Source organism: Vicugna pacos, chromosome 12 (genome assembly GCF_048564905.1).
Source record: "Vicugna pacos chromosome 12, VicPac4, whole genome shotgun sequence".
Lineage (NCBI taxonomy): Eukaryota > Metazoa > Chordata > Mammalia > Artiodactyla > Camelidae > Vicugna > Vicugna pacos.
This window is the reverse complement of record NC_132998.1, coordinates 13,802,965-13,814,515: the sequence shown is the minus strand read 5'-3', so window position 1 is coordinate 13,814,515 and position 11,551 is coordinate 13,802,965. Positions and strand designations below refer to the sequence as shown.

The 11,551-nt window shown below is 41.7% G+C and overlaps 1 protein-coding gene across 10 annotated transcripts in view; it reads right to left on the bottom strand.

The window, feature by feature from the left end:
* Nucleotides 1–11,551, bottom strand: part of ASB8 (ankyrin repeat and SOCS box containing 8) — a 56,467-nt gene that overhangs the window by 36,487 nt on the left and 8,429 nt on the right. For 8 of the 10 annotated variants that reach the window (XM_072972915.1, XM_072972910.1, XM_072972909.1 and 5 more), the window contains exons 1-3: nt 5,069–5,154; nt 2,353–2,516; nt 810–914 (exon numbers count right to left, since the gene is read on the bottom strand). In XM_072972915.1, coding sequence (XP_072829016.1) covers nt 810–914; nt 2,353–2,481 — 234 coding nt within the window. In that variant the 5' untranslated portion in view covers nt 2,482–2,516; nt 5,069–5,154. Of the gene's footprint in view, nt 1–809; nt 915–2,352; nt 2,517–5,068; nt 5,161–11,551 lie in introns of those variants that run through there. The other 2 variants (XM_072972917.1, XM_072972918.1) reach the window with 2 other exon arrangements.

Below are 11,551 nucleotides of genomic sequence, written 5' to 3'. Positions count from 1 at the left end.
GGAGCAGGCTTACTGACCAGTGTATTTGGGGCTTGCACACCAGCTTCATGGCGTGCCTGACTCAAATGTGTGCCTCAGCATAGGCGCCTTGAAGATTCAAAACAAAACTGTCAAAACTGAGAATCTATTTACCTAACAGGCACTCAGTAATTATCACATGCCAGTGTTCTAAACACTCTACAACCTTAGGAAGAAGACACTGTATCACCCCCATTTTAGAGAAGGGGAAAATGAAGCAAAGAAAGGTTAAGCAACTTGTTCAACGTCACACAGCTGGGAGTAACAACTGGAATTCAATCCATGAAGTCTGGCTCCATAGTCCATTCTTTTAATCATTCATTATACTATGTTGCTTCCTGCTTATGTCCATAAAAATTAATCTGTTTTTTATGTTAAAGATACATTAGAAAGGAAATAGGAACAAGATATGCTAAAAGAGAAAAAAAAAATAGTGGGCAGAAATAGCACAAGTAGCTTAATCCTGAGGAAGAGATTGCCTAATGACTATTTTCCAGTTTCAGTGGTATGAGATGTGCACATCTGGTAGCAGGTCGTAAATGGTTTGGACTGAGTCAGAAAGGGGTTCCCTCTTCCTGGAGCCATGGACAGCATAAGAAAGGAAGGCAAAAGAATGAAATCCTTTGGCTGATTTTATACACTTACCATCACATTTTGCTTTAATATTGGCTATGCCAATGTTACCATGAGCCAGAAGCTGGGAAGAAATGTGAGAAGAGGCAAGAAATTTTAAGAAAATGTGAAGCTCAAGTTTTAATGAATCGTTGATGTGACAGTGTTAAAAACATTACCTCAGCTCCCTTCTCCAGGAGTAACTCCACGCAGTCAGCATCTGACACCATGCAGGCGCAGTGCAGGGGCTTCAGTGTGCCGTGGGTGCAGTTCACATCTGCTCCCTATGGCGGAAGGAAACTTCAGTCAGTGTGCTCAGCTCTGGCTCACCATGCAGGGCAAGACTCAGAACCAGGTCTGAGGGAAAAGGGTCTAACTCTGAGTGTACTGTAAGATACTACCGGTCCTAGTTTCTATTCCTATGAATTAAATAATATTATAATGCCAATATCCAAACCAAAAGAATACACTGAAGATGAATGAAAGGAACTTTCGATTCCCTTAGATCAAGTCATTATGTTTCTCCACAAGCTAGCCTGCCAGATGGTCATTTGGACACAACCTCATGTATAAGAGCAGTGGAGCCTTATCGTCAGGCAGGAGAGCCAGAAAAGCAACCTCTGTTCTCTGGCCACCATGCACTGAAAAAATCAGGAAAGTGAGTCCTTCAGACTGAAGCCAGGAGAACTGGCATGCTCTTTTTTGCCATTTGCCAGATGACCATCACTAAAAGTAAGGTCATCTGAACATTATCTCTTTGTTTATAAACATCTTCAAAGTAGCCTCTTAATATCAGTGTTCTCTGCCACCTAGCTCCCACTGATGCTTCTATTTCAAATCTGATAAAGGAGATGGAGATACCACAGTCAGACCAAAGTCACTGAATGACTCAGCAGCAGAGCTAGAATTAGAACGTGACAAAGTTTCTACTGCTGAGTCTTCTGATCAGTAGTCACTTTTGCTGAGAACAAGCTAACGCGGTAGGATTTTTTCTTCTCACAGCTATGCCACATGACTCTGAAGCAGCCACAGAGCTCCAGGCTGTAACAAGGGTTCTAAAATTGTTAAAAAGAATGTACAGAAGTAACTACCTGAATGTATCCTCTAGTGATCAAAAAAACTACCCTGTAACTTCTCTTCAACAGGAATAATATACCGAAAAAGGTATCAAAGATTTCTAGGATACTAGTCATTTAACAGAATTACGGAAGAGCAGTGATTAGATATCAGACAGTTAAGGTGTTATCTTAAGTCAAAAATTACCATGCATTTTAGGGGCTGATATTCTCTACAGAACTACAAACTAAGATAGAAGGCAAATGCTATCACTCCATGTAATTATTATAAACTACAAGGATTTGAAAACCACTCATGCTTTGCTTGCCTCCTTCCTCCCTTAGCACAACCTGTGTAGGAGACTTCCAGCTTGCTGGATCCCATATGCACCATATCCAGAGATTTCACAAAGAACATGAGACTAGGGTTATCTAGGACTATTTCTTGAAGAAAAAATATCATATGCACACTGTGAAAGGCAGAAAGGAAGAGGAGCAAAACATAGGGAAAATATATTTTAATGGTTTAGTACATTTTAGAAGATGGTAAAAACTCCTTGTGATCTTGTGCTGAGCCAAGGCTGCAAATCTGCAATCCATTAGGATTCCCCAGGAACCTTTCCCCTTCACCTCCCAAAGGACTCTCACATCAACACAGCACACTCACCCCTCTGATGAGGTCCTCTACATTGTCATGTGGGAAGGAGCGAATGGCAGCGATTGTTCGGATTAAGCGCTCTGAGAGAGAGTATTTGCTCTGAATGCTCTGCATAATATACCACATACTGGAACTCATCAAGGCTCAGAGTACGTTCACATGCTCCAAACTGCCTGAAACAAAGACGTTGTAGGCATACACAATTATCACTGAACATGCCTGTCCTTAGGGTTAGGAGTTCTCTGAGGCCTTCCCAACACTAAAACAAGATTTCAAAGAGATCGATGATTCATTAATATCATTTTTTTCTTAATCACAGGAAATAGAAGAGCTGCTGAGAGAGATGGGTGAACCTGGATGCAAATGTTCTGACCCTCAGGACCTCAGTTCCTTTTGACCTAGTCTAGCATAAGGTTTCCCCAAGAGGCTCTGTGATCCCCGTGGAGCTCTGTGTGGTTTAAAAAAGACTAGGCAAGGAAGGGGATTTCTGAAGGCTAAAGATGCCACAAAACATTCTTTTCCTCCTGTGAAGTATGTAATCTATTATCTTTAGGTTATTTGTTACATTTGGCCTTGCAGCACAGCTATGTTTTTCCATCTAAGTTGTGATCATTTGGAAGGCAAGCTCCTTGTCTTCTACTATTTTGTCCATATAGGCCAACCAGAGTCTCTAAAAAAAATAGGTACCTAATAAGTACTGGCTGTTGATTGACTGACTAAAGGGTACGGAAGTGATTGTTACCTGTAAGAAGAGAGGGAAAAGGCTATGTAACAAACGCATCTATGTTAATAACGACGAGGCATCTGTGAAATAGTTCAAAATGTCTTCAGCAAAGAAAAAGATAGGAAGTTTTTGAGGTAATATTCCAAAATAAGGAAGGAATGCCAAAGTGTAATTACTCTGGGGTCATCTATATAAAATTAGAAAAGAATTTCAAAGTTCACACCAATGGCGTATGCTTGCAGTTAGAGGAAAACAGGTAGATTTAAGAGTGCAAAATGAATTAAAGTTTTTAATAACTGGCCACTTGTGACAACTGAGAAGTAGACTTGGTCAAATATATGCTGAAACTACAACATGACAGAGAGCTCTGGGTTGGAAGAAGAAAATAATGTAATATACTTTAATTCAACTATGATAAAAGCTTTGGCTGTATAAGAGCCATATACCAGCTGGGGAACATATAAGATTATAGCAAAGAAGGTGGAGCATTTCTATGAAAAAGTACATATCAAAAACTGTAGAGAAAATAAGGTATCCACATCAGCTCCCTAGGTGTAACTGTTTAGGAATTCATGATCTTATGAAACTTTAAGCTCCTTAGGGGTAAATATAGTGTTATTTTTAATAATGCCTGGCACATGGCAAGTTCTCAATGAGTATTTGTTGAACCAATGTAAAGCCTATTACTTTGAATCCTAAAAAAATTCAAAATTTGCAGTAATTAAACATGTTATGCATACGATGATTACTAAGGAAAAAATCCTAAAATTATTTTGGTCATTTCATACTACGTAGTTTTTGCTGTTTGTGAAGGATAATCTCATTATACATTATATAATATACTATAAACTCTAATAGTTTCCATTTTGCTAATCGGTAGCAATTTATCTATTTAAAATATATACAGTATTAATTAATAGACGGCAAATTAAAAATATTCAATTCATAAGTATCAATGATTCAAACTGGATATTCTTCTTCCCTACTTTATTATGAATGAATAAGCTTACACACTTGTTTATATGCCTCTCTGAATTTTCCTAGATAATTTAGCCTTGGCATATGTTTTAATCTCTCCAGCAGACACGAAACTCCTCAGAGACAATGGTCTGTATCTTATACTTCTTTGTTGCAAGGAAAAATATAAAAAAGGGCATAGATGCATTTGAATCTGCGGGGGCAGAAAACAGAGCATCCGAAGTGGAAGGCTTGGACTGAAGTTAACCAGTGGTTCCGTTAACCATTTCTCGGCCATGACAATCTGAAGAAATAGACCCTGCAATCACTTTCGGAGTGCTCTTGGACTCTAGGCTAAGAACTCCTAATTCTTAATATGACCAGTGGTCCTCTGCCACTCTCTTGAAGCTCCTGCTGAAGAGTGAAACTTAGGGGCACACTGACAACACTGTCAGGAAGGAAACCTATCTCCGGACTGAAGCTCGTGCATGGTTTGACCCCCCAAGGGGCCCCTTTCCACTGTTGGAGCAGAAAGCCCCGTCTCCCGTTTTCTTTCACTTTGGATCCAGAGAAAACACCAAGGGGTTTTTTTATTGCAAAGCGAGAAGCCAAGTAGGAGAGGTGAGATTCAACAGCCCTGCTGCTTAAGGCCCTGCTTCGGCCCCCTCGGGCGGGGAGACCCTGGCCCAGTCCACCTGCTGGGAGACGACTCGCAGCAGCTGGATCTTGCCAAGCCTAAGGGGCGGAGGGCAACTGCATGAAAAGCGAGGACGTATGGTGTCACTTTCCGCACGGGCTCTGCAAAGACGGCAGCAATCTCGGCAGGTCTCCCTAGGCCGGTATTGAAACGGCGCCGCGTAATCTGTGCCCGGGGAGGCCCAGAAGTGGACCAGCCCCCGCCCCAGTCTCCCCAAGGCCCGGAACAAGGTCCCAGCCTGGAGGGCTGGCAAACCCTGAGCGGGGAGTGGAGGAAGGGCTACTGGGCGTGGTGCCCCGGGTTAGGGAACCTGGCTGCTGACGTTCCTGCAGCGGGGCGACACTCACCGAACCGCGGGGCTGACCTGGGTGGTGAAAGCCGCTGTCAAGACGTGACCCGGAAGCAGAAGTTGTCTCGGCGGGCCGCTCTGTTTACAGGATGTGAGGAACGAGTAGGATGGGCGCCGGCGCACCGACCAGTGTCCGAACGCGGGACGCGCCTGCGCAAGCTTGTGAAGCCGCCTCCGTCCAACCCAGACCTAGTTACCGGGTTACTGTCTTGCCGTGGCCGGAGGCTTTGTGCGCAGGCGCAATGTGGCGCTCTCCGGCCGCAGTCCGGGGGCTCGGGTCTGCAGCTGTGGGCAGAGCTCACCTGTCAGGGCTGCTGGACTGCCTCCGAGGGGCCGCGCCTGCGTGGACCAGGCCTGCAGCGAGTTCACGCGGTCCTTCCGCTGCCTCCCACTGTCCCCATCTGAAATCGGACCCGCGCACCTAATTCCCTCATTATTCCCAAACTGGCGACACTGATTCTGCTGTTTAGGAGACTAAACTGTGAGTAAGAAGTGTCTTTGGCAAATAAAAGAGACTTACAGCATTATTCGTAACATTGGAACGCATCTGTGCTCCTCGGAATCCTCCTGAACTTGTTCACGCTCCCCCAAAGGAAACTATACCAAGAGAACCACTGAAGAGGAGCACTAGCCCAAATGTTGAGGACTGAAAAAGATGTACATGCTGACATTAACCCTTCTCATCCAGGGAGATGCTGACACCTCTGAGTAATGAATTTTCCATGCAAAGCTTAGACATTTTGAAGCCAGCATGTGGTGGTGCAGGTAGAATGAAGCCGCCTACACCGGCAGGCTGTTAAGTGCTGTGATCTACCCCGCAGCCAGTTTAATCAAGAGTGCCCGAGCGCCCACTCCCCAAAGCTTGCTCTAAGCAACAAAATCTAACCAGTTTGAGAGTAAAGCAGGGCCCAGACAGTTCATATCAATGAGGCGGTGGCAAACTGGCAAAGCTCAGTGGGCCTCCTGTGAGTTCCAAACTCAAAAATTTTTGCCATGTAGGAGTGTGTCCCCAATCTATCAACACTCTGCTGTGGTGAGATTGTTCACTTTTTCAAAAGCAGCTGAAAACCAGATTTTAAAAAAGTGAATTCTCATAAATTACAAATGTTAGCCATATCTGTTTTTAAGAATCATTTTTAAAAGCAGGCGACATTCGACTTGCAAACCACCAATTCCAGCCTCTGGATTAAAGGCTGTTTTGGTCATTGGCAGCTCTGGAAAAGGGGCTTAGAGGCAGGCCTCTGATTGGGAGGGAGTCTGGGGAGTTGATTTGAAGCTGTAGCTACATATTAACTACATTGTTTTAAATTCATATATTTACTTGGGTAAGTTTGAAGGAATGTGAATGAGATTGTATGGAAACTAGAATTCCCCACTTTACCCCCAAGCTAATCTAAGGCATTTGATCAAATTCAGTCAATGGAGACAGCTTGATTCTGTGCCTATTGCTTCTAAAGCAGAAATCTGTATTAGGACACTAAGAACATTAAACCTCCAAACATAGGGACAAGAGATACCTGTGTTGGTACTGATCCAAAAATGGAGGGAGTTCTTTCTGTGAACCTAAATCCTTCTTGGCCACCAGCAGGAAAGATCATAGAGAAAAATCAAGCCACTTACATGTGTTTTTTAACTTCATTTCAGTCAGTACCTCTCAAACTCCCATCCCTGTGTCCAGAACTGTCTGACTCACATGAATAGCCCAATGGTATATTCTCCCCTGAACTCCTTTGGCCCCTTGGATCCTACTTGGCTGGGTAGTTATGCGGTGAGAGACAGAGAGGTAATACATTCTGTTCTACGATGTTGTGGGCCTAGTCTTGCTATGTCTCTCTCTAGATCCAGTAATGTCTTGCTCTGCTTGGCACCAACCATAGTTTTCTCAAAGTAGAGCACAAGCTTCACACAGCTGACCTACTGAGGGGTTGGTGACTGCCTCTCTGGCCTTCATCTTAGTAAGTCTATCCCAGTGGGTCCACTGTTCTGTCTCAGAGAATCCAATGCACAAAAGAAGGAAGTCCCCACCTGTCCACAGCAGAAACTATGGAGTCAAAGACCCAGCAAGTGAAAATACTGCACTTGAAGGGTAGCATCCATTCCTTTTCTGAGGCTCCATGTCTTGGCAGCTCTTGTTCAATGTCAGGTGACAAGCAGGGTAGTAGAAGGAGAAACCAGAGCCCAGAAGACCTAGGTTTTTGTCCCGGCTCTAAGACTGATAGTTATTTCATTCCATTTCTTTGGGGATCAGTTTTCTTATTTGTAAAGTGAGAGCAGTGGCTGAAATAACCTCTGAATTTCCCTTTATTTCTGTAAATTCTGAATCTATCTAATTCCTAAGCAAAAAATCCTGCTTCCAAAATTTTTACTCCCTAGTCCAAATAAGAACAGCTTTATGGCTATCATAATAACTACAATATTAATGGAACCCATGAAGGCTTACTGAAAAGATGGTAAAGTCTACATAGTTTCTGTCCCATTTTTGCTTTTTCTGGCATCTCCTTTCCAAAGCAAAGACACTGCTGATTTCCAGCTTCAATTTTTGTGTTGTTTGTATTATAAAAATGTTCAAGCATACCAAAAAACTACACAGAATAGCATGATGAACTACTTATTACCTATACTTAACACATTAACATTTTGCCAAATATTTTAAATTTAATTTTTTTGTCTCTTTGTTGTTTCATCCTACTTTAGGATTTTGAAACAAACCACTCAGACAATATCTATAGTTCCCACAGCTTTGGGGGAATTTTTTGGGTATGGGGAATTTTTTCTGAAGTTTGATTTGACACCCCATTAGTTTTCTAAAAACTTGAACTGTCTCATGTTTATTTATTCATTTCTTCCTTTAAAAAGATATTTTTTTCCTGTGTTGTCTCACCCCTCAAAATTTCTTTGTAGCTAAATACTAAGGTATATAAATTCTGGGAAAATCCTAGCATCTTATGATTAGTCTCCCAAGGAGTGATAAACTAGCCCATCCACACAGATTATTTTGTAGCACCTCTGAGAATCCACCACACAACCAAAGGAGGTTTCAGATCCATTAATTCATATATTCATCAAACATTTATTGGGAACCTACTTTATTCCAGGCTCTGTGTTCAACAGTGCAGGGAAGACAAAGATGAAGAGACACATTTCCTTATTATCAGGGGTGGGGAGACAGATTTGCCAACAGTCAATTGCAGTTAAAGATCATCATTTCAACAAAAATTTTATGTGCAAAGTTAGTGTTAAAGAACAGTTCTACTTCATGGTGAGATCAAGAGAGTGTAGAGAGGATGGGTCTGTGAAGAGGTTTCCCGTGGAAAAATGTGCTTGTGTTGTTGAGTTCCCAATCCCTTCCCACCCTGAGGGAGAGGCAGTGCTGGTCCTACATCCTTCTCCTCAGGCCTGAAGAGGGGCTTTGTGGGACCAGGGAGCTTAGAAATTGTTTGCCATAGTTGTAAAATACAGACAATTGCACCGACTTTTGCCTATAAATTAAAGAGGGCAGTGGCTACAAAACAGAGGTGGCTGCTTTGGGATCCACCAGCACACCCAGATTCGGTAAGGATGACAAATGTGCAAATGTTTCCCTGGACCTGATGTGGGGTAAAGAACAGTCAGCAGGGGATTGCTATTCAAAAGGCTTGTCTTGAGATGTAGAGGGACCTAGTGACCAGAAACTAGAGATGGATGCAGGCACCCTAGCACCTACAGAGGTTGTTGCAGGCAACCACTTGTGTCTGTCTAGGTCAGGGATTCAAGTGAGAGGTCTCTGATGATGGGAATCTCTAAAGAATCTTTAAAAGCACCTACAAGAAAAGAGTCGGCTTTAACCATCTGCCAGGCCCAGGTAGTACCGACCCATTCTAACAAAACAGAACTGCCCTATCTCCTTAGTTGTCCTGCCTTCTCCCACTTTTACACAGCAGATCAATTAGCAGCTAGCTAGTGGAAGAAGAGGAAAGTTGAGAAGAAAGCTGAAGGCAGGCAGCCATCAGCTACAGGAGGCTGTACATGAGAGAGGGAAGGAGAGAACTTAGACTAGTACCTTAGAATGAAGACCAAAGTATTTGATTACCATCTCCAACTGGAAACATTCTAATTACTAAATCAAGACCTTTTTCTGACTTAAAGTGACTGTTAATTAAGGACTGTCCATTATTGAAGAATGAACCAAAAAGTCAGACACCTGCCCAATTTTCCATTCAGGGGAAGGGGAAAATTATCTTCACCCAATAAATATTTTTAAAAGAAGGTAAAAGCCAAAATATAAAGTAGTTTTTTGATCGCAGCCCATGAATCTTGCAATCAACATCCCAACTCCATCTCTATACATTTCAGTTTGTTATTTCTGATCTTCATGCTTTGATTACAAGTGATTCCCTGAATTGTTTCTTTTTAATATGTTGTATCTCTTATAAGACTTATTTTGTCTTCTCTCCCCTGTTCATTCTAGTTCTGTTTTGAAGAAGTGTTTATTAGATGGTGTTAACTGACAGTACAACTAGTGTTCCTATTTTCAGAGCTTGGCATAAACTTGAACTAGAAATTTGATAATGATGTTTTGCTTGTAATGATTGCTGCTATCACTGTTCAACATGTATTAGTATCCAGTCTCCGTGGGTAGATGCCATCGAGCTGTTCCTGGTTGCAGATCTGGGTGCTTGCTCCTTGAGCTCTGTGGCAACCTAACAGCCATGGGCTTTTGTACAACTCCTTTTTGGAGTGAAAAATTCTTTCCTTTAACAGTTGGCTCCAGACTTTTCCTGATTGAGTGCAGTCATCTAGTGCGACAGTGTGCTGGAGAAGAGGAATTCTGCCGGCAACCCCTCTAAGTGGTAACATGAAGCCTTTCACAACAGTTTTCTGGCTTCAAGCCAAAACTCATCAATTACTCCTCTGTCTAAAAAGGCTTCACCCTTCTTCAGGGGCTGCTTAGCTAATGTTAATGGCAAAGTTTTCCTGACACCCTTCCTAGAGAAAGGTGACTTAAGTGAGAAGAAGTGATCTCTTCCAAAGAAGCTCTTCCCCTATCACCAAAGAAAAAGGAAAGAACCAAAAGGAAGTTTGAGATACCCTAAGAGTGAAGGAGAGAGGCGATCTGTCGACATTAACAATATAGGGTGAAAAAATAAGATCCAAGGGTCAGACTAGTTGCAAAAAATTGCTTTCCTTCATTAGTATAACAGTATATTTTCTCTTTTAATTTTGTATTTCTTTAGTTTTTAGGGTTATCACTTTTAGCATATTCCTTAACTTAGAAACAATGAAATATCCACGTAAACACCATAGGGACCAAGTTTCCAGTTCTGATAGTAGGTCTCATTACTTTACTTGTCTGAGCAAGTTACTTATCTAAGTCTCAGGTTACTGATGACTTTACAACAGGATGAGAGTAGCAACACCTACTCCAACAGTTACTTTCGCAAAACTTAGATCGTATTTGTGAAAAATGGTTTTGTAAACTGTATAAATGTTGGTTCTTATCTATGTCATCTCTGTGTTCAAGGAGGTTACAGTGTAACTGAGAGGACTAAACCTCTCAGTTACACTGTAAGCACCTCTAGAGCAGGCACTTAGATTTCCTGCACTCCCCTCTCCCTATAGCACAGTCCCAAACACCTAGTAGGTATTGGATAAATGCAAACTGAACTGAACTACAGTGAAGTGACCTCTCAAAGTCAGGGGTAGTAGAATGCCTCTATACTGCTGATACCTGACCCTGAGAAAGAAGTCAGTGGCACATTTTAAAGGAAGGTTGAAAGAGAATTTTGAAAATAGAGCAAAGGAAAAGAAAAAGAAAGTTCAAAGAAATATAAACTTCATGAAATTTTTTATACACTTTAACTTTGTCCTAGAGAAAGTAGTTCAGCAAAGAAAAGAACAGCATTAATGTGCAGCAGGGCTAGTCTCCCAAGACATGTCATCAGGATTAAACAAGGACTTCTTTCAGAAATTGTCCAGAGGCAGACATGCTCTCAGTATTCAAACTCTACTCTTTTTCTTTTTCCTTTTAAATTTCCCCAAGGCTTGAGGATACTTATGAATCCCTTGTTTTTCTTTTTAAATTAACTTTTCAAGAATATATGATTATTTTTTGGCCCTACAGGTTACCAATATTTCCCACTATCAGCATAATTTTGCTACATTTTGAAACTTTATAAAGAAAGATTGCCTGAGGGATTTTGAAAAAAAGTTATAGTAAAAATACAAATAAAAATATTAATGATAAAATTTAAATTACATTACTATTTTTTCATGAATGTGGGCACTTGTAGTTAAATTTCCTAGCAAACCACTAGCAGGAGAGTTTTTAAAATTGTTCGGGAGAGGGAAATTAACAGAGGAAATGCCCACTTGCCTTGTATCAGTGGGTAGTTCTGACTGATATGGAGAATGCTGCTAACAGGGAGATAATTGGATTCTCTGAATCAATTTCAGGGGCTTGAGAAGCAAATTATGTTTGATCTCAGAATTTTTTGCCCCCTTG